Raw genomic sequence first — 27,226 nt, 5'->3', positions numbered from 1 at the left:
CCAAAGGCTTCAGAAAGGACTTTAACATATTCCTTGTCAGGCTGCTTTGGTGGGTAAGGCACGTCCAAAAAGGTCAGGAACCAAATGTGTGAGGTGAACAGGAGAGGCAAATAAACAGCTGAGCCTCTTTTAAGCCAGAGTTTTTATACATCCTCCATAGTCATCTCTGGGTTAAAATGCAGTGAAAGGAAAGCACATTGCTCCAGTTTTCACACATGCTTTGGGGGAATTCATGCTGACAGTCAGACACCCAGACTTTCCTTTGAGGTCTTTCCCCTCACTCAGGTTTTTCAGTCCTGATGTGAGATGAGTTTTGGATATTGAAATCCAGAAAAAGTTGAGAAATGCACCCCCAGCCCAGGTGCTGACCCACCCACCAGGCACTTTCCCAGTCCTAATGAACAAAGCAGGATCTGTCCCACAAACCTGTGGATGAGGTTGGTCAGGGGCTCGATCAGCTTCTTGCCCAGCCTTGGTTCTAATGGAGTAAGAGCACCAAACTATTCAAAGAGAAGTGCAGACAAGAAAGGGATTTAATAACTGCTTTTAAACAGCATCCAAATGTTATGTAAATTGCTGGATGCAATTGCAGCTCACTGTATTTAAACCAAGCTCTACTAACATAGTTTTTCCCTTTGGTTACATTCACAAACATCAGAAAATATTCCTGGTTTCTTTTTATTCAGAGTTGCTGGTAACCACACCTCCCACCAAGAAAGCCATTTTTACACCCAAGGTGATTTAATGAGAACCCCAATCCTAAAAAGAAAAAGCAGAATACTTGCCAGTTTTATAATCTTAATGAGAACCCAATTATTGGTTGATGAAGTCATCAACTTGAAAAAGAGTGGAGCGAGGGACAGGTAGTTTTTGGGATTGCGTCGAGCCAGCTCACAAATCACATTTACTGCAGCAGACTGCACACCTGGGAAAACAGGGAAAAGCAGGAATCTCAGCAGGGCCTCAACTGTAATGGAAATCTGTGGTGCAGAACCCCCAGAGCAGGAGCAGCTGAAGGTTCAGACCTGTGTGTCTGATGCTTTGGCCTCATTCCCAGTTGAGGCACTGAAGTAAAGACAAGAATGCACAAGCAAACTGGGAGAGGATTTTATTTAATTCTGGCTATTTTCTAGTGTATCAGTAAGCTGGGTGTCTGCTTTGGGTCCAGTGTGAGGAAAAGCAGGACACTGCCACATCCCTCCCCTTGGCTGTGGATAGCTGGTTGTGGGACACAAACAGCACCATCAATAATCACCCTCCAGAAAGCTTCCAAACACTGCTGCTTCTTTAAAATGTATTATTTAGACATGTTTAAATACAACACAAAAATAATGATTCCTTAAACAACAATCTGACTGGACAAGTTCACTCCCTTCTCATTGCTCATCCTTTAAATGGCCTGGTTTAGTCTGGACAGGCTGGGTGGCCCAGCAGAGAGCAGAACTTCTCTCCAATAAAGTCTATCAGGGACTTTTTATCTCTGTTTGCAGGTGAGGGATGGGTGTGTTTTGCTTTCTTTAAAAACACTGTCCCTGGAAGGTGCATTTTCCATGCCCACAATAAATTAGTCCAATACATGCAATTAAATTTCTCCCTCTAAATGCAAACACAAATCAAGTGGAGATCCCAGAAATACATCACACATGGAATTCCTAAAACAAGTGGGGATCCCAGAGCTGCATCACACACAGAGTTCCTGGAACATGTGTTTTGGTGCACTGAGGGAACACCAGCACCTCCCAAAGACTGAGTAAAACTGTGAATATGATACAGGGCAACTGCAAATTTCCTGTGCTGCTGCTGGACTGCAAAGACATTTCTGAGGGGCCCAAACAGCAGTGTGAACTCAAAGTTTAAACTAAAAATAATTTTAAAAATGCACTAACTGATGTAAAATTATTTTAAGTATGTCCATTATTTTAAGTATGTCCAGTAGCTGTAGCTTTGTAGAAGAGCACAGGAAACAACAACAAAATCCTAAACCCGGAGATCAACTGAAGTATTTTAAAGTCAAGTTTAGTAAGCAACAAAACAGGAACCATTAAGCTGCTTTGTCCCATTAAGGTTTAATCCACTGATACAGTTTGAGTAGCTCTGGGTTTGAAGAACTGGGCATTTGAAAGGATGTATTTTTAATATGGCAACATCTGTCAGAACTCTGCTGGGCTCATCTACCCCCAGTCAGGTGAAGCAGTGCCCCAAAGCTGATCACTGCATTTCTCACACATCCTCCTCTCACAGGCTCCACAAGCACACGTGTGGGAGCAGAAGGAATTCCCTCAAACCCACTCACCGGGATCCGGATCTTCGAGTTTCTCTTTAAGGCGAGGAAACGCAGGACGGAGGGACTCGGGGTACTTGAGAAACACTTTGTACATGATCAGCACTGCCTTCTTCCTGATGTAAGGCTTGGTGTGAGACATCTGGCAAGGAAACACCGCGGTCAGGCTCTGAGAAACTCTGTGCTTCCAGAGCTCTTGCAGGTCCTTATGCTCACATCACCCTGTGACTCCAAAGTTCTTGCTGGGATGCTCGACTGCTCTTTGAAAACTCAGAGCCAAATATTGTTGTTCAGCACCAAAACTAACAGATATTTCAAGTTGATCCTCTTGAACTAAGTCTGTAAACGCTCCCCAAAATCCCCACAAGAAAAGCAACAGTTTTCACATGTATCAGTTCTAAATTTAACAGATATTTACCAAATTGGAACAATTTCATATTCTTTTATTACAGGGAAAAGTCATTTCAATCTTATCCACTCACCAGAGTCATGATGTCATTTGCCAAGTCCCTGGCAAGATCTGGAGTAACAAAACAGGACAAGCCAGTCAGTGCAACTCCAGTATCATACTGGTTAGGGCTACTCAGATCCTAAAAAAGGAAAAACAGGCTCAAAAATTTAAGATCACACAGGACATTGAGAAACAAGTTTCTCAGACCACTTTTATTCACTCAACACAAATGAGGCAGAGCTTCTGCTTCACAGGATTATATTTATCAACCCCTAACACCTGCTAAAACACAGCCAGCCTGGGGTTTAATAATGGGCACGAGGAACCATAATTAAACAAGAGATGGATGATTGCAACATAAAAGCAATTAGAGAGATGGCACCTTGGTGGGATTTTAGGAATGGAAGTCATTTTTAAACACTTGTGATATGATCACCAACATGGTTAAAGTCCTAAAAAATTGGTATTAAACACTAACCCTGCTAAGACAAAGCCCAACTGTCACCAACTTGGCTGGGAACAGGCACTGTTGGTGAGTGCTCACCAGCTTAATCCATTAGAGAAATGAGATTATTTCCCTTCCAAGCTGCTGGCAGCACTCACAACTTCCAGCCCACAAAGACATGGCACAAGTCAGGGTGTGGAACAAGTTTCCTTGGACCTATTTGTAGTCAGCATCCTACTTAGTCCTCCATAATCCTTCAGGTCTTTCTAAGCTTCCGACACCAACGTTAATATTTCTCTCTGGGTATGTTCAGCACAGATCACAAACCCAGATCTCTGCCCACAGAGCATCCCAGGATCACTCCTGCACTGCAGCCAGGAGGGAACAGGAACCTGGGGGAACTGCCCAGAGCATTCCCACATGGACTGCCAGAATTACCTGCCCAGATCCACGTGGACACAGAGGCAGCTCCAGGAGAGCTAAACATAGTCAGGCCTTTGGGGTTCTGTGCCATTTGCATCTCATTTAAAAACCTGCTGCAGGTGGTGGGGAATTAGATTCTACTTTAAGAATAATGAGATCTGCTGCTAAAGGAGCAAGAAACTGCAATTCATCCTGGCTTTAATGTATTTTGAGAACTGATAAAGCCTTAAAATATAAAGTTGGGGAATCAATGAAACATGAAAAGGCATAAAAAAAAGATGCTTTTAAGAAAAAACTCAAGCACAAAGTGGAAGAAGTAGCCAAGCAAGTGACTGAAATTCAGTAAAGTCAAGTCTCCATAATCAAGAAAATGGAGAAAATTCATATGCAGAGCAGAACAGTTTAAGAGATAAAGGCAAAAGCACTAGTTCTTTAGGGAAGATACTGGATAACATCCCACTGATCTTTTTTAAGCAAGTAAAAGACATTTTGGCTCCCTAGATGGTAAAAATCTAGGCACAGCTTGTACCGGATCAGTCAAGTTTTAAAGCAGTGATACTTTAAAAAAAAAAATTGAACTTAAGAGCTTTAAAAACAATTGTGATCTGAGGAATGGGAAAATTATGCTGTAAGCCAATAAGTCTGAAAAAATCAGGTGATAAAGCTCTGTGAAAATGAATACAACACTTGGGTACACGAATACAGAACTTCACATACATTCTGCACCATTTTTACCCCCAATTGTACCAAAGTCTGATCTGTTACACCAGGAGAAAGCAGCCCTCACAAACAGAAATTTTGTGGAGCTGGTGAGTGCTCCTTTTCCTTCAGGAATGGGGACATTTTTCCTACCCATTACATTCTCCCAAGGGCTGCCTGAGAGACCAGTGAACGTAACAAAGTTCTTGCTGTCCCCACTGTCTGTGCTGAACAGACACAGAGATGGAATGAGACAGCACCAGGGAGGCCCGGGGGGCTCCTGAGGGTTTCAGTCATCCCTCAGCCTGTGCAATGAGAGCAGACTGGAAATCAAGAACTCTACTTAAACACCTCTGTGTTCCTGAAAGAGAAATACTTGTACAGATGCAAAAATACGAGCAGGGAGAGAGTGTAACAAAACAAAATGAACTGAAGCAAAACATTTACCTTTCGGATCTGATTCGTTGTCAACATGATGACATCAGTCCCTTCATGAAAGCACTGGGAGGCAGCCAGGTAACCAATGCGCTGGGCAAGGGCAGGGAGGGAAGCACAGCTTTGGTTTAGAGGCAGTTTACACAGTGTGTAGGTAAAAAACAACTGGCAGCTTTATAAGCAATGCTAAAAATATGAACAATTAGGTTTGTGTAACAGAAAAAGCATGACAGGGTTTTCTAGGAAAGGGGAAAGAATAATCTCAGACAAGTAACATCTCTAGTGATAATACATCTGTTTGAGGGATAACAAAACCACCTTCTCCACTTCTCTACAACACACAGGTTCAATGACCACCAAGATGTAGAAATAAGGTAGGACTGTCTACCACATTCACTTAGTCTGTATTGACTCCTGACTTTCAGGGACTTAAGCCCAATTTGGAAATTATTCCTTAGGAAGCAACATTCCACCCCCTGTTTGGTGAAAAAGCATGAAACAAATCTTTCGAGAAAAATTATAAAGCTATTACAAAATAAAACATATCTGCTACTAAGAACCTCAGGTGGTGTTCACACAAAAATACCCTGTTTTTTAACACTAAAAGAATCTGACAGCTGTTGTCAAACACCTGGCAGAAGCAGCCTAGAGCAGCAGCCCAAGGATTCCCCACTGACTAGAAGGACATCCAGTCAAGAAGCAGCCTGGCCAGGACAGCTGCAGGGACAGAGAACTCACCTTGAATGTAAACTTGGATGCACTCATGACTTCAATGATGTTGAAAGCAGCCCAGCTGATGTCATAGCCCAGCATCTGTAACTGTGAGCAGAGAAACCAAGAGAACAAACTTCTGAAACCAGGGACTTGAGGAAACAGGTCAAGATACCTCTCAAAACTGGAGATGTAACAGGAGGCTGAAAGTAATACTACACGACATGTCCAGCTTATGAGTAATATTACATTCTACAGCATTCACAGGAAATGAAAGACGTCTCAAAGTTCCACCAGAAACAAGTTTTAAACAGTCTGCATTAATTTCAGACAACAGAGGTTGTGGTTGCTCCATCCCTGGAAGTGCCCAAGGCCAGGTTGGACGGGGCTTGGAGCAACCTGGGCTAGTGGAAGGTGTCCCTGCCCATGGCAGGGGTGGCACTGGATGAGCTTTCAGGTCCCTTCCAACCCAAACCAGTCTGGGATGCTATGATATACAGTTATATAAGTATTGGTGTGAAGGGTTTGCTTCCTGGATTTATTTTAAAATAAAACCCAGAACATAATTCTTTACCATCATTTTTGTCTTCTCCATGTCAAAGGACCGAGGAAGGAGAAACAAAACCAGTTTCAAGTGCTCATGGCACTGTGTGATAAGAAACAACCCAGTCTAAAACAACCTTTTTTTAGAATTGTTTTAATTTTAAATCAGGTTTGCTCCCTGATCCATCACAGTAAAATCCAATTGTACCAAACAGAACAGGAACATGCAGTCTCTGACGTCAGACCTGTGGAGTGTTGTCCCTGCACTCCGACAGCCTGAGGAGAGCAGGCCCTGCCATCCCAGACTGGCTGCAGGGCAGCAGGACAGCACAAACCCAGTGCCAGTCCCTGGATGCCAGCAGGGCACTCACATAGGTCAGTTTGCAGACGGCGTTGGCCTTCACTGCGATGTTGTCCTGCTTCAGCTCCTGCTTGATCTCATCGATGCACTGCGAGATGTATTTGGCCTGAGGAAAACAAACAAACAAACAAACGTGGGTTCCTTTCCCAGCTCTGGAGAGGAGGAGGAGCAGCAGAACCCAGCACCTGCAAGCACCAAATCTCACACTCATACACAGTTCAGGACACACTCAGTTCTGATGGAACTACTTGTTAAAAAGAACCATCACAATTCTGTGACCAAACCAAAAGTGCACTGAGCCCTTTCTTTGGTGGTTTCCCTTCTCCTTCCTCTCCCTCACAATTACACTGCTCAGGCCAGAGCTCTGCATTCCAAAATTTGCAAAAATAAAGTTGTTCACCGGAGATTTGAGCCCCAGGGGTCTGAACAAAGCCCAGTTCACCATTCCTGGAATGCTCCCTCACCCCCAGAGAACCTGCTCACTACGTGACTAGAAAAAACTGTGTCAAATGCTATTAATAAGCCCCACATTTCAGGTGACTGAGGAAAATATGCTGAGGTACTCCACTTTTGGGCCCCCTGCACATGATGGCACTGCAGGGGTGCACCCACAACCATCCTCCTGCCTGAAGGGATAAAGGTGCTCCTTGCCTTCCCCCCAGCCCTGAAGCTCCATGGAAAGTCATGAACCACACCCAGTTCATCTTAGTTGAGCCCTTTTGCCATTTACTCATTTTGATAATAACAGTTATTTGTATGAATTTCTCAGCAATTCAAAGAGCCAAATGTCACAATGTTTACACTTAAATATTGGTCCTTTGTGTCTTTCCAAACAATCACATCTGTGCTTGTGGGAAGGATGTGGCAAACGTGGGATTTAAAAATATCTGCACAGATTTTACTTTATAAGCAGGGTTAGCTCAGCCAGAGATTCTTCCAGTTCACAATTAATTATGATTTAAGTGCTGAAGGTATCTGCTACAGAAAACATGAAAATTGAAATGCAGAGAAATAATCTCTTCTGAAAGCCACATATGCACCAGGGCATTTCACATTCCATACAAATAAATTAACTGCCAGAGGAACCAGGTCAGAGACAGATTACCTAATTCCCAAATAAAACCCTGCCTGAACACCACTACCTTCCACCAAAAAGATATTTTCAACATAGAAGTTGACTGGCCTGAAGAAATTTCAGGTATTTCTAAATGCCTGTATTTGGGATAGAAAAAGTATCTTTGCAATGGGAATTTTCACATTAAGGGAGGGCACTGGAAACACCAAACAACCCTTTTCTCTACACGATTCCCACCTGTCTTCCTGGATACAGGTGAGTGGATCACACCTGCCAAGACTGGGGATGGCATTGCCCCCAAATGCTTAACAATGTCCAGGGGATTTCACCCAGAAGCAGAAGATTTGGGATCCTAAACCTGAAAGCGATTCAGGTCCAGACAATTCACATGGGACTTGAAACTCTTGAGCTTAAACTAAAAAAACTCGAGAGTAGAAAATAAATACTGGAACAAAGATGCTGAAAGAGGGACTTACGAAACATGCAACTGATCCTCAAACACATTGCACCTGGCCTTGAATATTTTATGCTCCCAGAAGAACACGCTGGAACAGTGTCACAGAATCCTCCCCGTGTGGATCCTGTTGCCACATCCCGGGCAGCGAGGCCGGCACTGGATCTCAGAGCACAACACTGACACAGGGGCTCAGTCCTCCTGTCCATTAGCAGAAAGCCTCACTGTCCTTTCCCACTGGATCTATCCCCAAACTATTCAAATATGAGTTTAAGCTTCCTGGCAGCTTCTTTGGAGGTGAACAGAGACCACTGTGTGAGCAGGGAGGGGAAATAAAGGTAACTTGATACAGAAAAGTTCCGTAGTGTGCAGCCTGGCACAGTGGAGTCACAGCCCAGCATCCCCCAGACAAATCCCTGCCTACCCGTCAGCCAACTTCTGCAAAAGTACATTACAGAACTCACAATCAGATCTGAGACCACAAAAAAAAGGGATTATGAAGAGCAGAAAGAAGTCCTTCCAAAACAGCTGTACTTCAAATCCCAAACCACTACAAGGAATGACAGCCCCTATATATAGAAAGCTTTATAGGATCAGCAGGTATTAACTTTTTGTTAATCTGGTGGAGCAGCACTGCCCCGAGTGAGCAGTATGAGGAAAACTGATCTATTTAGTCTCCCACTTAACTGTGAAGCCCAATCACCACACCCAGCCAGATTTAACTCCCCCATGAGCACGGAGGGAACACAGAGGTGTGAGAGGATCCTCAGCGAGGCTCTGCCTCATGGAACTGCTGCCCTCGGCACAGCACCAGGCAGGACCTGCACCAAAGCACTTCCCACTGACTGACCCACACCCTCAGGCCCCACTGCAGCTCCTGGGTGGGGTCAGACCACCCCGGAAAAGGGAGAACAACCACCCAACGCAATGAAGTGTTTGGGAGAACCCCCCTACACACACACAGTTACATACTGAAGCAGGACAGAATCTGGACATCCTTCCCAGCATTGATTGTTTCTGCATAAATCCTTCTAATACAGGAATTTCCTGGTGTGGTAATTAAAATAAATACTTCCCAGAATATCACTGGCTCAGTTTTTCCTTAAATGGTTTTGAAGTCCCATGAATCACAGAATCATTAAGGCTGGAAAAGACCTCTAAGATCACCACGTCCAACGCTTGTTACTGTTCAGCACTAACCCCTGTCCCCAAGTGCCACATCCACACGATGTCTGAACACTCCCAGGGATGGTGACTCCACCACTGCCCTGTGCCAGTGCCTGACCACCCTCTCCACTGAGAAATATTCCCTAATATCCAATCTAAACCTCCCCTGGCACAGCTGGAGGCCGTTCCCTCTCCTCCTGTCCCTTGTTCCCTGGCAGCAGAGCCCGACCCCCCCCAGCTCCCCCCTCCTGTCAGGGAGTTGCAGAGCCAGAAGGTCCCCCCTGAGCCTCCTTTTCTCCAGGCTGAGCCCCCCCAGCTCCCTCAGCTGCTCCTGCTGCTCCAGCCCCTTCCCAGCTCCGTTCCCTTCCCTGCACACGCTCCAGCCCCTCCATGTCATGAGGGGTCCAGAACTGACTCCAGGTACAGCCTCACCTCATCGTTTATACTCACAATATTCATTATATTATCAATATATTTCTTAACTATGAATTTGTTACTAATCCTGTGACACTGTAATTTGAAGTCTCCTCACACATTCTGGCCAGGGGACCGGGGAGCCTCCTGAGTGCCAGCATTTACAGCCCTCTGGCCGTGCCCAGCCAGACAGCTGAGGGAGTGAGGCAGCTTTTCACTGCGGTGTGAGTGAGGACCAGCAGAGCCATCAGGCGCAAGGCCGGCAGCAGGGGCAGAGCTGGAGGGCTCTGAGAGCACAGGGGAAGGAGCTGAGAGGAGCTCTTTTATTCCTGCTCGGCTGCCAAGTGGGAAAGGAGCCTTTCCCGGCTCGGTGGAAAAGGCTCCTTAATGAAATGCTATAGCAACCACTGGGTGATTGTTCTCCCTGCCTTCCCTCCGAGCAGGAGCACGGAACAGCCCGGAGCAGCCCAGCTAAACCCGAGTACAGCTGCAGATGGGAGCTGAGATTACTCAACAAAGCTGAGCAAACAGCACGGTCACAACTGCACTGCTCAATGCATTCCACCCAAGAGATGCTGTAGGCATTTTATAGCCATTAACAAGATACAGAAGCTGTTTTTAAAATAAGTCCAAATTCCTCAAGAATTCCAAGATCTCACCTTGAAAATATGTGCATTTAAATGAGTGCGAGTGGCTAAAATAAAAAGGAAGGTATCATGACTCAAAGACACAGTCCCTTTGAAATGAAGGGAAAGTGGGTCATGGTAAGAAGCCAAAATGTCACTTTACAGGATTTTTCATTTCCAAGCCATGTTTTTTGAATTAACTTTGGAAAACACTAAAACCTTATTCCAACCTTGGGCCAAGACAGAACCTGGGGTTTACTGACAATTTCAGAGACATTCAGGAAAGACTCAATTTTTTCAAGCAATATGTGAACCAAGTGAAAAATCCCTAATCTGAACAACAATTACATTCCCAGGAAATGTGACTGTCCATGCTGTCCTTGCACCAGCTCATGAGAAGACACTGAAGACTGGAATGGAGATCACTGCAGAACCTTTCCTGCCCACTCAGGGTTACAGTCCAGCAAACCAAATGCACTTGATTTGAGAGTCAAACCTGTCACTCACTGCAACAGCCCTTCCAACCCAGATAGAAGACCAAAATGTCAGTAAATACTAGTTCTTCTTTCTCTTGCTCTTTCAGGGTTAAATACAGTGTTTTAAGGAAAGGATTATTATCAGTGAATGCCACAACAAGCAAGGTATTTTCCAACGTAAATGTGTAATTATACCATTCTAAACCATAAAAGTTTGAAACAATTAGAATGTAAAATTAAATAACAAGCATAAAATATGACGTTTCTTTTGTTTTAAACACTGTAGGGTTTATCAGTTTTTGGTAGGACTTTGAAATGAACTCCATGAAATCACGCTGAGCACAAGCACATGATGATCTCACATGAGAGGAAGATCAACTTCCAGGAAACCAGCAACAACCACCCCTCCTATTTCTCTCTTCTTTCTCTTTATAATAACCTTAAGAAACATTACCTGTGGGACACGGGCCATGTGACATGACCAGGATGCTTCACACCAAAGGCAGTTACACCCCAGACACCTCCTGGAGGTGAAGCAACTTTCAAAACTTGTTCCTGCCTCAGGCAGATCCTGTTACAGCTCAGCTGCCAGCTCCTGCCTCAGGAAGAAGGCTGGGAAGAAATATGGATCACTTGCCAGGCTTCTATCAGGCCCCCCAAAAGCAGCACTTCATGCCAAACACCACTGAACTAGTCAGAATGTCTATACTTAGTGTTTGCAGTCCTTGGACATGAGCACTGTACCACGACAGCACAGAACTGATCAACTGAACTAACAGCCAAGAGCATGAAAAAGCAAAAGGTGCTGCTTTCCACTCCCTGGAAAGCATTAGAAATCAACATATTAGATGTTAAGTAAAAATATTACATTGTTTAAATACTGTAGGAAAAGCTCTTTGGGACAAGTAACAAGATCCTTTGTTAAGATTTCTCCATGGTTGGGTAGGAAGAGAATTCCGAGGGTGCTCCCACACACACTCCTCAGCCTCACTCCAGCAGAGCCATGGACCAGGCAGAGCAGATGAGAACAGCCCAGACTGTGAGCAGCGAGTGGGAAAGTGCACTGAGCTCATTCCAGCCAAAGGCCAGCAGTGCAGAGGGCACCGAGTGCAAGAAAAAGCTCAGGAAACACGTTACAACTTGAAAGACACCATCCTAAAGCCAAGCTTATCTTTCACTCAGCTGCTGATAAACAGGGTGGCTGTACATGTTCTAACACGACTGACTTTGCCCTTGTTCCCCAGCTTTCCAGGGATTTATTCACCATCCTGAGGTAAGGATGCCAGACAATGTGCTGTTCTCCTGGGTGACACACCCTGGAAGCACCAGGGTGAGCCTCTGCTGGGCCATTCGCAGCAGACTTCTATATTATTTATTAGAAACATGTTGCATTACCCAGTGCCCCTTGTCCATTCCAACACAGCGAGATCACAAGACTCCTTGGCCAAACAACACTGAGGAAGGAATGCAAAAAGTCAATTTACAGCTTTTTGTTTTCCTTATGTTTGCTGGAGTTATACATACCAACTGAAACCTGCCATGATGCATCCTAAACTGACCCATAAACCAAGAAAAAACTTTGATCCAGAGAGATGCTGTGCAAGAGCTGTGCACCAGTTTCAGAGCAGATACCAAATCCAGACCAGCCACCACAGCCCCTTAAGGCGCCACAAAACCACAGTGACCTTCTGAACAGGTACATAACACAAGGGTCGGGTTTCAGGGAAGAAACAGCTGCTTGTCCAAAGTGAACCCAAGCCAGACCCAGGCCAGCACATGCACCCACACAGGCTGAGCACGGCAGCACCAGTAGCATTCCTGGAGCACTGGGATGTTCCAGCAATTCCCCACAGAGAGCTGCTTTTGGGTGGTCTATGGAATCCCAGAACAGGTCAGGCTGGAAGGGACCAGTGTGCGTCACCTGGTCCCATCTCCTGCTCCAGCAGGGTCACCCCAGAGCACATGAACTGTGTTCTGGAATATTCCCAGCGAGGGACACTCCACCCCTCCCTGGGCAGCCTGCTCAGAGCTCGGTCACTGCACAGGGAAGAAGTTCTCCCTCATGTCCAGCTGGAACTTCCTGGGCATCAGCTCCTGCCCGTTCCTCTCGTGCCATTGCTGGGCCCCCCCAGCAGAGCCTGGTCCGTCCTCTGCCCCCTCCCTGCAGCCCCTGACACAGCCTGGGGAGGGCCCCTCCCAGTCTGCTCTGGATGCTGAGCAGCCCCAGCTCCCTCAGCCTTTCCTCAGGAGAGAGATGCTCCAGGCCAAAGGTAATTCAATGTTTCACACAAAAAAGGATTTCAGAGCCATCCTGACCCCTCCCAGGCAGGTTTGGCCAAGGTGTCAACAGTGAAGGGGGAACCAGCAACCCCCAAACCCTGGTGTGAATCAGCAAACAGGTACCAGCAGCAGGGTCTGGAGATGGCCCTTAATTATCTCCAGAATGATCAGTCCCTTAATATAAATACATCTCCCATCTGATCACAGCATTTGTTAATTTAATTGCAGCAATTAAACAAATCCTCGGGGCCCTCTGCTGTCTAAACCATATCCGAGCAGACAACTTTTAAGAGAAGTGCATCAGATAAAAGTGCAAATACAACATGTACTCAAAGTTTTATTTTTACCTTACTTTGCAAAAAGCCCTGCAAGTGTTTTTACAGTAGATTTTTCAACTTGCTCATTCCAGACATCCCTCTGTGCAGTTTCGGGCTCTGATAAAGTCAGGCTTCATTACAAGCACGTGCTTTGTTGGATGCATAGGAAACAGTCACTTCCTCCTAGGGAACTAAAGTAGCTATTGTTGCAGAGACTCAGCTGACTGGCATTAGTTCAGAGGGAAACATCACAAAAAAAGATGCTTAATGATGTACTAATACCATGTAAAAACGGAACACTGAAAAATGACAAAGCTGTAACAGCCATGAGAACTTTACAGTTATGGAAAGGTAAGGAGGATAATGAAGAAAAACACTGTTGGCGCCCATTGCTGACTTCTTAAATTGAGCACAAATATTTGTGTCATTAAAGTAAGTTTGTTCACTCCTCCCTGCTGTACAATCACACCATTCTTTCCAAACAAAGGTACACTCTCCAGGCTGGAGCTGACTCAGTGATAGCTTGGAGTGATGGATTTTATACAGCCCTGCCATGAAGACTGAGCCAGCCAGGAGAAAGTTCCAACACTCCCACACCGACACCTCCCTCCATTTACACACCTTTTACCATGGGAATCTCTCAGTGGAAGTTTTCAGTTTTGAACATCTAGGTCATCACAGAAACAACAATATAAAAAGAAACAGCTAATCCAAAACCAGCACTGAACTCTGTGGTTTACAAACCCTGACTGCTCAGCAACTGAGGGGAGCTGGTATGACCCAAACATTCTTCCTGCCAAGTTACACTCAGGATTCAACAGGACTCACTTATTTCAGTTAATTCAGTTACTTTGAACATTTGCTTCTCATTTAAAAAAGCACCACCTTTATGAGCTACTACCACCCCCACTAACCATGTTATTTTCTGCACCTTTTACCCTACTCCAATACCTTTATGCTTCCTGCCACCTGGATTTTAGCAGACTCTCCTTTAGATTAGGAAGCGTTTCAATGATCAGAGGTTTTTAATAACCTAAGGAACACAAACACTTCTTTGTAACTGGTCCCATGACTCTGTTCTGTCTGTAATGCTGCCCTTGCTGCTCTTTACATGGCACCAGGAACAGGACACATTATCAGGAACACTCCTCAGTGAAAAATCTAAAGGTACTCTCCCTACACAAGTGTATTCTCTAACCCACACTGTGGAGGAAGAGCTTTTTAGTCACTTGAGTGGCCACTGATGACAGGAAATCACAAAAGGCCGCATTTTCTGCACTCAGCACTGGGACCAAGATCTGCATCAAAAAGCAGCAAATAAACAAGTCTCTGAACACGATCACGGTGCAGAAATGGAATTGATATCTGTACTGTACTTTGATTTTTCGGGCTGTTCCTTTCCTGGTCCCACTAAAGGCACAGTGTATGGCCACTCCATTCCTTAGGTAGCAGAAAGCTCTTCCCCTGCCCTGGACCTGCCCAGGCACAATATTTACTTCCACACATCTGGATCATTTCAAACCCTCAGCAGAGACGGCTACAAAACAACCTGGACTGGGAACAAAGCTATTAGCCCCACTTATGCCACAGCCAATTAAGTAATATTTAATACAGGAGAAAGCAAGAAGCTAATGAAAGGCAGCACTAATGCAAAGCCTCAGCAGCTCCTGCAGGAGAACAGAGCCACGCCTTGGCTCGTGTTCCACGCTGCAGGCCCTGTCTCTGTGACAGGGCAGGTGAGGCAGGACACTCACACACATCCCAGACTGGTTTTTCCCCCACTGGTGTGAGGTCCTTACTCAACCCTCTTTGTGTATTGTTTCTATTTCCGACTTTGTCTTTCCCAGTGATTCAAAGAATTAACAATAGCAACCCCAGAGCCACTCGAAAGTGGGTGGAATAATGAGCTCCCTTCAAAGATATTAACACACACACACCACACAGTAACTGATGCTGCAGAGCCTCAAAGAGCATCTGTCAGCAGTGAACGGCACAGCCTCAGGCACCAACAGGCTTTTTAGCATTCCTCAAAATTCCCTGGGCATGTTCCATCCCTCATCCCTTGCCATTAGATCCTAACACTCCCCCAGTGGCCGGGGCCCAGAAGCCACAGCACTAGAAGGCCTCTGGCCTCGCTCATGACAGGCTGTGCCCAGACTTCTGTGATGTTATTTCTCGAAACTCCTCAAGGCATCACTTTATCTGAGACATGTCAGAGGAGAAGCTGAAGTGTGCAGTGGAGCACAGCAGCCCTTTATTTAGGGGAAAAAGGGTTTTTAACAATGCAAGTCCCCTGTCCTTAGGTAACCTGCTGCCAGGTTGGGAAGCCCAGGTTGAGCAGTGAAACATTTCTCTTCAGCATTATATCAACGACTGACATTAATTTTTTTTCCAAGCAGAAGCACGGATTGCTCCTTTCACTCTTCCACTTGCTTCTGTACAAACCAGCTTCCTAAATGTAAACCAGCAACAAGATACTTATCACCAAACACCACACAGAACAAAATGAATTTTTTAATATGCTTTTCCCTGAAAGGATCAATTAACAGAAACACAAAGGGCTGATCCTGGCACACAAAGCAGAGTCTGAGAGAAGAGGGAGGTGATTTTCTCAAGTTATGAGAGAAGTGTGCAGACATTTCATGCAGGACTTTTTTAATCCCTTCTCCCTCCAGAAGTGTCCTCCAGTAAATCAAAGACACCTGAAACAGAGGGCTATGGTCTGGACAGGACAAAGCACCTGATTAACATCTCTGTTTCTGTTCCTTTATCATTTCAGTTTTATAAAGGAGGCTCTCACCACAGCATTTGACAGGAGCTTCCTCGGTGGGAACAACCAATTTCCTAACTGTGAACACAAAACACTGTGCAAGAGCCAAACAGCATCACAGGATTATCCCACCCCTTATTTCACATTTAGGAGAACAGACAGCATCTATCAGATTGGAATAACTTGGAAAAAATCCAGTATACTTCTAACAGCCTGGAGTTCAAGCTGAGTGTGCTGTGTAGCAGATCCATAAGGAGTAGGCACAAAGTGGGAGAAGTTACTCCATGGGGTACAAAACCATGAAAGACTCACAGCTTTCACGAGCAAAAGGATTCATTTTCCAAAAGAAAGGGAGAGAATGAGGTACTGGAAGTGAAAGTTGGGAAAACACAGCAGGATCAAGTTGTTCTTGGAATGTCTGGCTTTCCCTCAGACTTTGAACTGGCTCTGGGAAACACCACAGGGACTGAAGTGTTGGAAAGTAAACACGACGTGTCAAACCCGGGAAGGAACTAATGCTGTTCTGCCACCTCATCCTTCCACTCGGCCCATGATGCAGCTCCAGCATTCCCTGGAAAACTGGAAAATGCACAGAGCAAGTCTGCCCAGAACAGTGACTGTGTTAACCACCTCATCCCTCTTACCTCACAGCCTTCAGCTGCAGTGGTTTAAACTCAAAGTAACTGGCTCAGCCTTGGACACAGACCAGGAAGGACAACGGGAATGCCTCGGACAGGGATTCCATCCTGCAGAGAACCTGGGAGCTGCAGGCCAGGCAGCTCCAGCACCCTCAGCTCCTCTGTGAGCTGAGCAGGACACAGAATGTATCAATAAAGAGCTGTAGCCTCCCTTGGGTGTGAGATTTGAGGTCCCAGCAACACGGGGGGAATCACAAACCCAAGAAGCAAGAGCACAGTGGGGCTGTCAAAGAGCTGCACTGAGGAACCCACGTGTGAGATGAGGGGAGAAGCACCTGGTCCATCCCCCACTGCAGACACAGCCTGGAGGGGACAGGGAAACACAAACCACTCACCTGCAATGGGACCTGTGCAGGAAGGGGAAAGGAATAAACCTTCCTTGCCCACAAAGACAAGGGGGAAAAGTGATGGCAGATTTTTCCATATGATTAAATTCCAAAAGACAAAACTCAACACCTATAAAAATAACTAAATAAAATAACCAGAGCAAAAAATCACACCTTCATTTCTTTCTGTGTTGTTTTCATCTAACAACCACTGTCCTTTCCAGAGACAACTCTTCACGGAATAACTCCTGTTGAGCTGAGACCAACAGCCAACGTCCTCCCCACCACACTGCTGTTTGTTTAAAACAAATTTACAGTTCTGAACAGGACAGACTGTGTGTCTTAAGCTTAAACACTTATCCTTGAGACACACAACTGTTGGTTGAACAACTACATTCAGTACTGGAGCAACATTTCATAGATACAATGAACAATGGAAGCACTGTAGGAGAAAGAATTTTTGCAGCTACTTCCTCCAAAGGAGCATTCTGATTTTGTAACATCACCTGAAAGTCAGCAAATGTCCCTGACCACTGCCTGGGAAGCATTTAATCCAGCCCTAAAGCTCAACAGCAGGTTTCCAGCTGAGCCAGGAAAAGGCACAGTCCTGTGCTGTTTGCAGCCACTCCCATGGAATTAAGCAAACCCTTTGAAGGATTCCCAAACAGTCTGTGCCACAGAACACACACATTTCACCAGTGCAACGCCTTAATGAGCTGAACACACCCTGAATTTGGGGGTTAATTTATGCTGTGCTCATGAGGATATAAAAAGGAATTATCCCTACAGTTATCTATTTTGAAATCTTATCACTTGTACTCCAAATTAAAGAGTTTAAAATGTATTGTGAGAGACAACACTTTTGCTCTGACGGCACAAAATCCCAGAATGTGAATACATTGAGTAACAACTTCCTTCAAATACACAGAGCCCTATAAAGTTATCCAAGCAGTGTTCTTTCCTGACTCCAAAGGACACCAAAGCCAATGTATTTTAATCATTTCTTGTCACAGACTGAAAACAAGCTCGGAGTGGCTCATGATGCAGAGGAATCTGCTCATTCTGCACTTGTGCTTTTTAGGAAGCTGTTTGTGACAGAATTGTTTTACAAAGGAGAACAGCACGTTCAATTCTTCTCAAAGAACTGGGGTCACTAGTCCTGGACCAGCCTGGACCTTCATCAGGGGGATCCTCAGAGATCTGAGAGTTAATGAAACATTTTCTGCCCTAAGCACAAAAGAATAAAGCAGGTTTACTGAAAGCAGCACAACACACAAACTGCTGTGGGGAGTGCTCATAGGAACACAGCTCACCAGGGCCAGGTTTGGGGAGAATATTAGACTCATAACAAATCCGTACAGAAATGGTTTTTCCACTTCTCTGTCACGTTTCCCACATTTTGCAGGGCAGGGTTTTCCTCTGCCACCAAACCAATGCCCATAAATTTAACTTACACTAAAATAAACTTGATTCCATGATCCCGATGGGTCCCTTCCAACTCAGCATATTCTATAAAAAAATAGAAGTTTCCAAGTGTAACAACACCTTGTTCTGTGCACAAGGGACTTAAAAACCATTTGAGCAGTCCAGAGATTTTGACAGTTCTATCTTGTGTTTCAGCCCAGCAGCACCAGCAATGAAAAAATCTGTTTTCCAAGTATTTAATCTAGTTACACGTTCACAACTTTTCCAGATGCTTTGGACAGCTGATACCACTTGGATATTGTATTTGTATAAACAGACATTGTAGTCTTATTTTTTTCAGCCTGTTACTACCAAGAGCAACTCCCCAACACCCCAGCAAAGCCCAAGTGTTACACCAGACATAAAAAAAGCTTCTCTCAGGTGGTGATTTACTTGAAGATGAACATCAGTGACATCCTCAGTGCCCGTTACCTCCCAGTCACCATGTGACACCTCGCTGTGGAGTCTCACATAACACATTCTTGATGACTAATTATTTCACCTATACTAATTTCCTGATCACGTGCCTCTCATACATGAGGGATAACAGGCCGACACATACAACTGATTGCTGCTTAGAAAGAGCTCTGAGAGAAGGACATTTCAGTCAGAAGATGCACAACACAAATAACCTCAAAGCTGAACTATGACTGAGCTCAGCTCTCCTGTACATCAGCTTCATGATGAAGAATATATAGTTGCCAACACGTGACTGTGGGGCTATGGAGGAAGGAATTCCTCTATATTATTCCTCTATATTCTTCATGTATGTGTGTGTATATGTGTATGTGTATATATATATACACATATATATGTACATCAGGGATCTCAACGCCACAATCCCACACTAAATGGGAAGGCGAGCACCAAGCGTGACCCTCCCTTGTGAAGTTTCGTGCTCCCTCCCAGCCTGTCTCTCCGTCCCCACACCCCGGCGTCACCTTCCTCCTTCTGATTCCCGCTTCCCCCTTCCCCGAACCCACACCCGCACCCCAGACACGGCCCCTCCGGGCAGCGAGCGCGACACCCCCGGCCCGGCCCTCACCTCGTCCTCCTTGTGGTTGCGGATACCGCGCACCAGGTCCTGCAGGTTCTTGTCAAACATGCGGTCGATGCTGCCCTTCACCATCTTCAGCGCCATGGCGGCGGCGGGGCCTGCGCCGGGCTGAGGGGGCCGGGCCCGGCCGGGGTGGGGGGCGGGGGGGCCGCCGCGGTGCTGCTGCCGCTCGGAGCCGGGTGCGAGCAGCCGTGCCGGACGCTCACATGCCGGGGGGCTCTGAAGGGCTCAGTGGGCGCGGGCGGTGCGGCCCCGGCGGGCGGGAGGGCGGGCAGGGCAGGGGCGGCCCCGGCCGCGGACGCAGCTCCGGGCGGCGCTGGGCTCCGGCGCCGACAAAATGGCGGCCGGTCAGCTGAGGGCGAGGCCACGCCCCCGGTACGGCCACGCCCCCCCGAGCGGCCACGCCCCCGCCTCTGTCAGCCGCGCCGCGCTCTCTGCCCACGCCCACTCCACTCAGGCCGCGCCCACGCGTGTGGACACGCCCCCAACGGCCCCTGGCGCGCGCCTGGCTCGCCGATCTCCAGCCCCGCCCCCCGACCCATGGACACGCCTCTGCTGTATGGACACGCCCCCCGGATGGGCGGTCACGCCCTCTCGCCCCGCCCCTGCTGGCTCTGCTCGCCTCGCCCCCTCTCTAGACACGCCCCTGCCCGCCCTGGCCGCGCCCCTCTCCCACATGACCACGCCCCATAGTCCGAGGGCAGCTGCTCAGCCCCGCCCACTCCAATTGGGCCACGCCCCCAAGGTCATCATGGCCACGCCCCCACCCGACTGGCCACGCCCCCGGCACATCCTGGCCAGGCCCCTGCCCGCATGGCCACGCCCCCGTAGCCAGCCCTCCGTCTACACATCGCTCGTCAGTCCCGCCCACTCAATTAGGCCACGCCCAGCCCATCTGGCCACGCCTTCGCATGATCACGTACCGGAGCCCACCTGGCCACGCCTCCTGCCCGTATGACCACGCCCCCGATCTTGCCCCGCCCACCGCTCCGATCTCCAGTCCCTCCTACTTTGACCAGGCCACGCCCACTCCACTCAGGCTCCGCCCATCGGAGGCACAAGGGCCGGGGGTCTCGCCCTCCCGTCCCATGGGATGGGAGCCACAGCAAACACCGACCCGTAAAGGAAAACCCCAACCCAGGAAGCGCTTGGAGTGTTCAATGCGCCGCAGGACCCGGCCGAGAGGCCCGTGGGGTCCTGGGCTGTGTGAGGAGGAGCGTTGGCAGAGGGTCGGGGGTTCCTGCCCTTCCTCAGCCCTGGGGGGCTCCCCAGGAGTGCTGTGTCCAGGTCTGGGCTCCTCTGGACAAGAAGGAGCTCCTGCAGCGAGTCCAGTGAAGGCTGTGAGGATGAGGAGGGGCCTGGAGCATCTCTCTCCTGAGGAAAGGCTGAGGGAGCTGGGGCTGCTCAGCATCCAGAGCAGACTGGGAGGGGCCCTCCCCAGGCTGTGTCAGGGGCTGCAGGGAGGGGGCAGAGGACGGACCAGGCTCTGCTGGGGGGGCCCAGCAATGGCACGAGAGGAACGGGCAGGAGCTGATGCCCAGGAAGTTCCAGCTGGACATGAGGGAGAACTTCTTCCCTGTGCAGTGACCGAGCTCTGAGCAGGCTGCCCAGGGAGGGGTGGAGTGTCCCTCACTGGGAATATTCCAGACCCCTCTGGGGGGACACAATCCTGTGCTGTGTGCTCTGGGATGGCCCTGCTGGAGCAAGGAGGTGGGACCAGGAGACCCACAGTGGTCTCTTCCAGCCTGACCCATCCTGGGATTCTGGGATTCATCCCCGCCAGTCACGGCTGCCCTTGGCCCCGCAGGTCCCTCCCTGGGGACATGGGGCCCTCCATGGGGATGAGATCCTTCCACGGGCATGGGGATCCTTCCATGGGGATGAGATCCTTCCACGGGCATGGGGATCCTTCCATGGGGATGGGGATCCTTCCATGGGAATGGGATCCCTCCGTGGGTAAGGGAACCCCTCCCTGTGTATGGGGATCCAGGTCCTCTGTGGGGTTGAGGGTCCCTCCATGGGGACAGGGATCCCTCCATAAGATTGGGGATCCCTCCGTGGGGATGGGGGTCCCTCCGTAGGGGTGAGGAACCCTCCATGGGGACGGGGGTCACTCCATGGGTCTACAGGTCCTCTGTGGGGCTGGTGATCCCTCTGTGGGGCTGGGGGTCCCTCATGAGGTTGGCAGTCCCTGGGATGGGCTGGCAGAGCCCCCTCTCCCCCCTGGCCCTGGGTGTCGGCCGTGTCTTTAGGGGGCTGCAGCTCCTCCTGCCACCCCCGGGCACCCTCTGCCCCCAGACGCCCGGGCGGGCAGTGTCACTGTGGGGGGAGCTGGGACAGCTGGTGGGTGACCCGGTGGGTGACACGGGGCCTCGTGGGTGGCACCACACGGGTGGGCACGGAGCGGGCAGTTTGTCTTCTCCCCGCGTCCCAAACAGCCCTGTCCCCTCCCCGGGCTGTCCCAGTGCAGGGGCGGTGCCAGGGACGGGAGAGGAGCCGCTCTCCCACCCCACCTTCACCCCAGAGCAGCATTCCAGCGTCTGGGAAAGGAGGGGAACAATCAGAGAGGAGCCTGCAGACAGAAAGGAGCCGTGACCTTGCCAGGATCCACCTGGGACTCTGAGCCGCTTCGCCACCGGGGAAGGAAAAGGATCGCCGGTGCTTCCAGGGGTTTTTCCTTTGTTCTCTGCCCTCAGCCCCGGCCCGGTCTGTGTTGGCCCCGGGCAGGAGCAGAGCCCTGTTCAGGAATAGCTGCTCCCAGCAGCCCCACACGGACGGTTCCCTTTCTAAGGGAAAAAGGGAAAGGGAAGAGTTATTTTCATGGGAGTCCTTGAGGTGTGGAAAACATCCAGGTACGAGGGTGAGGAGGTGGGCTGGGAAGGGGTGGCTGTGCCCCCCTGTGCTGCCACTGTCCCCTGCACTGTCCCCCTGCCTCTGCTGGCACTGCCCGACGAGGGGCTCCCCAAAAACCTTGGGAAAAGCCCTGGGATTGCCCCAGCCCACTGTCACACTGTCACTGTGTCAGCAGGACAGGGCCAGGCAGGGAAGGCCAGGCTGGGGGGGCAGCACCCAGGGTGTGGGGAACACCTGCAGGTGGATTTGGCTCCCAGACTCGATCCCTGCAGACTGAGCTCCCAAGAATTTCTCCTCCTGACTTGGTTCAGCCTTAAAACTTTCATTTGGGGCAGGAATGACTTTTTCTTCCTGCAGACCAAGGAGAGTTTGGGGGGATTCCTTTACAGCACCTTTAACAGGGAGCAGGGCTCTAACCCCCATCACTGCCATTGGTGAACCCTAAACCTTCAAATTCCCAGCTTTCCTTAGCTAATTCCTAAAGCTTAGAATTCCCAGCTTTCCTCAGCTAATACCTAAAGCTTCAAATTCCCAGCTTGGCATAGGTAATAACTAGAGCTTCAAATTTCCAGGTTTTGTCTTTTCTGGCTTTTGCAGCTCAGATTTATTTTTTTAATATATAAACGACGCCACCTCCTGTTTTTCCTGTTGTATTTTCCCAGGGAAGGAACTTTCCTGCTCCAGCTGCATCTCCTGGATGGATCCCTAAGGAATGCTGTACCATGGGAGAGCTCTGAGAGGAGCTACTGAGTCCCAGTGTGGGTGGGAAAACAAAATCCCGGCCATCACAACCCTGATAGAGCTGCTGGTTTGGGCCTGATCCTCTTTTCCCCCATGGCAGCACTTCCAAGAGCTTTCTTCCCATTCCTGGCACTGGGAACACTCCAAGGGTTTCACATCCTGATGAGGTTTAACGAGGTTTTACTCGAGTTACATTAATTGTGATTTTTGTGTAAAGGGTTCTGGGGGGGAAAAGTGTGAAATTGGGGCTGTTCAGCACCTGGGGGTCCAACTGAAGTGCCCATTCTGGGGTGCCCATGCCAGGCTGCCCCATGCCCAGGTGCCCATGTTGGGGTCCCCTGGCAGGGGGTGCCTGTGTTGGAGGGTCCTCACCAGGATTCCTGTGCCAGGTGCCCCTCCTGGGGTGTCCCATGTTGGGCTGTCCTTGGTGGGACACCCAGGGTGAGATGACTGTGCCAGGGTGCCCTGTCCCCCGGGGACACTACTGGGGTGCCCATATTGGGGTGCCCCCCTTGCAGTCCCTGGACTGCAGTGCCTGTGACAGGATGCCCGTTTTGGGGTGCCCATTTTTGGGTGCCTACATTTGGGTGCCCGTTTTGGGGTACCCTTTTGGGGTGCCTGTTTTTGAGGTGCCTGTGTTGGAGTGTCTGTGTCGGGATTCCCATGTCAGGGTGCCCTTACTGGGGTGCCCGTGTCCAGGTGCCCTGTGCAGATGGGACAGTTGGGGATATGTGACCCTGGGAAGGTGACACTGAGCCTGGCTGGTCCAGCATCACAGTCCTGAGGTCACCCCAAAATAGGGCACCCCACCACGGGCACCCCAATGTGGGCACAGGAATCCTGGCAAGGGCACCCGAAAATGGGCACCCCAATATGGGCACCTGAGTATGGGGAACTCCAGCATGGGCACCCCAAGATGGGCACCCCACCAAGGGCATCCTGTCATGGGCACCTCAGTTTGGGGATGGCAATATGGGCACCCCAATATGGGGCACCCAGGAACGGGTCAGCCCAACACAGGCGCCCCAAAATGGGCATCCTGTCACAGGCGCCTCAGTTTGGGCACCTGTAGTGGTTTGAACCTTGTTCTCCCCAGAGGCTAAGAGAAGTGGTAGACCCCAAGGGGTGGAAACCCCTGGAAGTTTTGAAATTCTGCCCAATGGGCGCTCCTGCAGAAATGGCGCCCACGAAAAGCCCCTTGGGCCCTCTGGCAGCCCCTGGCCTGTCAGCATAAAGGCGCCTGCCGGGAGATGTTCCATGACAGCACCCCAATATGGGCACCGCAATACTGTCACCTGGGGACAGGGCACCCTGGCTGTCCCATCAAGGACACCCCAATATGGGCACCCCAATACAGTTACCTGGGGACAGGGCACCCCAATGCAGCCACTCTGACCTGGGGCATCCCATCATGGGCATCCCACCAAGGACACCCCAGCACGGGCACCCCAAAATGGGCATCCTCTCATGGGCATCTCAGTTTGGGCACCCCAATATGGGCACTCCAGTACTGTCACCTGGGCACAGGACACCCTGACAGACCCTGTCATGGGCACCCCAACACGGGGCACCCCAATATGGGCACCCAGCACCCCCCTGGTGCCCGGGCCGGCAGGGAGGGGCAGGGCCGTGCCGTGGGGTGGTGGCACCCTGAGCTCCAGGGTGACCCCCCGGGTGCCCTCGGGCGGGCGGTGGGTGAGCCCTGCCCTTCCCTGCCCCCCGTTTGGGGCCGGTGCCCCGCTCGGGGTGCCCCGGGGGGGTGCCGGGGTCGGGGTGCCCCGGGGGGGTGCCGGGGTCGGGGTGCCCGTGTGTCCCCGCCCGTCCCCGTCTGTCCCCGCGTGTCCCCGCGAGGCGGCGCCGGTGGCCCGGGAGAGCGGGGGGGACACGCGGGGACCGTGTCGGGGCGGGGACCGTGTCGGGGCGGGGACCGACCCGCGTTCGGGCCGGGGGTGCCCCGCGAGGGGGTGAGGGCGGTGGGTGCTGAGGTGAGGGGTGCCCCGGGGGTGGGTGAGCTGTGGCTGCCCGGGGGTGACGGTGATGGGTGACCCTGCTGGGGGATGGGGGATGGTCGGTGGGGTCTGGCTGGGGGTGATGGGTGCCCCACATTTGGGTGGGGGTGGTGGATGCTCACGGTGGGGTGATGGGTGCCCATGTTTGGGTGATGGGTGCCTGGTTTTGGGTGATGGGTGATGGGTTTTGGGTGATGGGTGCCCATGTTTGAGTGCTGGGTGCCCCGTGTGTTTGGGTGATGGGGTGATGGGTCAGTGGTGTCTCATTGGGGGTGATGAGTGCTCAGGTTTGGGTGATGAGTGCCCATTTTTGGGTGATGGGTGCCCATGTTTGGGTAATGGGTGCCTGGTTTTGGGTAATGGGTGCCCATGTTTGGGTAATGGGTGCCTGGTTTTGGGTGATGGGTGCCTGTTTTTGGGTGATGGTGCCTGTTTTTGGGTGATGGGTGCCCATTTTTGGGTGATGGGTGCCCATTTTTGGGTGATGGATGCCTGTTTTTGAGTGATGGTGCCTGTTTTTGGGTGATGGGTGCCCATCTTTGGGTGATAGGTGCCCCGAATCCAGTCCCACCCCCCCTCCGTGTGTGGGTGGCGGGTGAGCTGTGGGCACGGCTGGTGTCCCCGTGTCCCCGTGGGCCTGGCACGGGGCGGGGCACGGGGCCAGCTGGCCCCGCGGGGACAAGGGACCCATTGAGGAGCTCCAGCTCCGTGTGCCGCGGGTGCTCCGGGCCCTGCGGGGGGGTCGGGTCCGGCCCCGCTGCACGGGCAGCTGGTGCTGCAGAGTCCCCTCGTGCCCACCCACCCACCCAGAGCCTTCGTCCCCCCACTGTCCCCACGGGAGCGGGGATGGGGCCCGAGGATCAACCCTCGGGGCTTCCTGCTCGGAAACGCCACGGCTGACACCGGGCTTGGAATTGCTTCCCGACAAAGCCTGGTGGGAGTGGGCCCAGCCTGGCGAGAGGGAATCTGGGAAGAGCCCACTGGAGGGTGGGAAGAGCCCAGAGCCTGTGGGAAGCTGGGCACTGTGCCTTCCTGTGCCTGTGAAACGTTGCTGGGGTGCCCCAGCCCCGGCTGCTCCAAACACTGGGGGCAAAGAGGAGGGCAGAGGTGGGAGGCAGCAGCAGGGACCCCCAGCCCACCCCCAGGACCTGCTTTGGCCTCACTGTCCCTCTGCAGGGGCTGGGGTGGGGCAGAGGGTCCCTGCATGGCTCCAGGGGCTCTCTGGCACTGTGGGTTTGCTGTCACACAGCAGGGCTGCAGCACCGGGGGCTGAAGCTCCAGCAGAGCCTAAAAGGACCAGTTTGGGGTTGCTTTTCCTTGGCAAAGCAGAGCTGACGGGAACCTCCAAGGGCTGGGGGGGAGGGAATCACTGTGTTCCACTGGCAACATTCCCAGTAACTTCCATGGGGTTCGGGGCTGCCCCGGGGGGCTGAGCCAGGGATTTGTGTGCCATGGGCTGTGCCCGGCACAGCAGCTCCCCCTGGATTTGTCCATGTTTTCCCTGCTGGATCTGGGGCTCTGGCTCCCCTGGGAGGGGATGGTGGCAGCGGCAGCCACACCTCAGCGGGGAGAAAAGCCCCAAACTGGGCTCAAATAGTGCCAGGACCAGACTGGGGACACCGACAACCGGGATGGGATTTATCCTGCCTGTATCTCCACCAGCACCAGCGTGGCCACGGCACTTCACCCACCCCTGGTCCTCAGCACCGACATCTCCTGCATCCTGAGAGGGAACTGTTGCATCACTTTGTTGTTGTGGCAACTGCAGGCAGAGCATTCCCGGGGAGATTTGGCCCAGGGAGCTGCTGGGATGGATGGAAAGGGCAAATGCTGCTCCCTCATGTGGAAGGGAATTCCCTGGTGCAATGCAGGATGGACCCCAGGAAATTCCAGCGGGGGTTGTTCGGCATGAGGGGAAGGGAGGTTGTTGTGCATGGCTGGGCTGGTTTGGGGTGTCAAACCTCCTGCTTTGTTCCACAGGACCATCAAAAGGCCAACAGGGATGGAAATGTGCAATTCCAGCTGGGGTTGAACAGCTGAATTCCATGAAATGAGGTGTGCAGAGCCTGGGGTTTATTGGTCCTGCCATGAAACAGTGCCCCAAAACTGGGTTTTGGGTGGCACAGGGAAAACCATCCCCAGGAAGCCCA

At 50.6% G+C, this 27,226-nt stretch overlaps 1 protein-coding gene across 1 annotated transcript in view; it reads right to left on the bottom strand.

The window, feature by feature from the left end:
• The window catches only part of AP3D1 (adaptor related protein complex 3 subunit delta 1), a 43,603-nt gene extending 23,821 nt beyond the window's left edge, over positions 1–19,782 (bottom strand). The window contains exons 1-8 of the mRNA XM_027717224.2: positions 19,462–19,782; positions 6,360–6,455; positions 5,473–5,553; positions 4,747–4,827; positions 2,764–2,871; positions 2,294–2,423; positions 786–925; positions 427–500 (exon numbers count right to left, since the gene is read on the bottom strand). Coding sequence (XP_027573025.1) covers positions 427–500; positions 786–925; positions 2,294–2,423; positions 2,764–2,871; positions 4,747–4,827; positions 5,473–5,553; positions 6,360–6,455; positions 19,462–19,557 — 806 coding nt within the window. The 5' untranslated portion in view covers positions 19,558–19,782. The remainder of the gene's footprint in view (positions 1–426; positions 501–785; positions 926–2,293; positions 2,424–2,763; positions 2,872–4,746; positions 4,828–5,472; positions 5,554–6,359; positions 6,456–19,461) is intronic.
• Between the last annotated feature and the right edge of the window lie 7,444 nt (positions 19,783–27,226).

Source organism: Pipra filicauda, unplaced genomic scaffold (assembly GCF_003945595.2).
Source record: "Pipra filicauda isolate LSUMZ 115617 unplaced genomic scaffold, ASM394559v2 scaffold423_size595307_pilon, whole genome shotgun sequence".
NCBI classification, from domain to species: domain Eukaryota; kingdom Metazoa; phylum Chordata; class Aves; order Passeriformes; family Pipridae; genus Pipra; species Pipra filicauda.
Note: the sequence above shows the minus strand (reverse complement) of the source record. Positions and strands in the feature narration are given on the sequence as shown.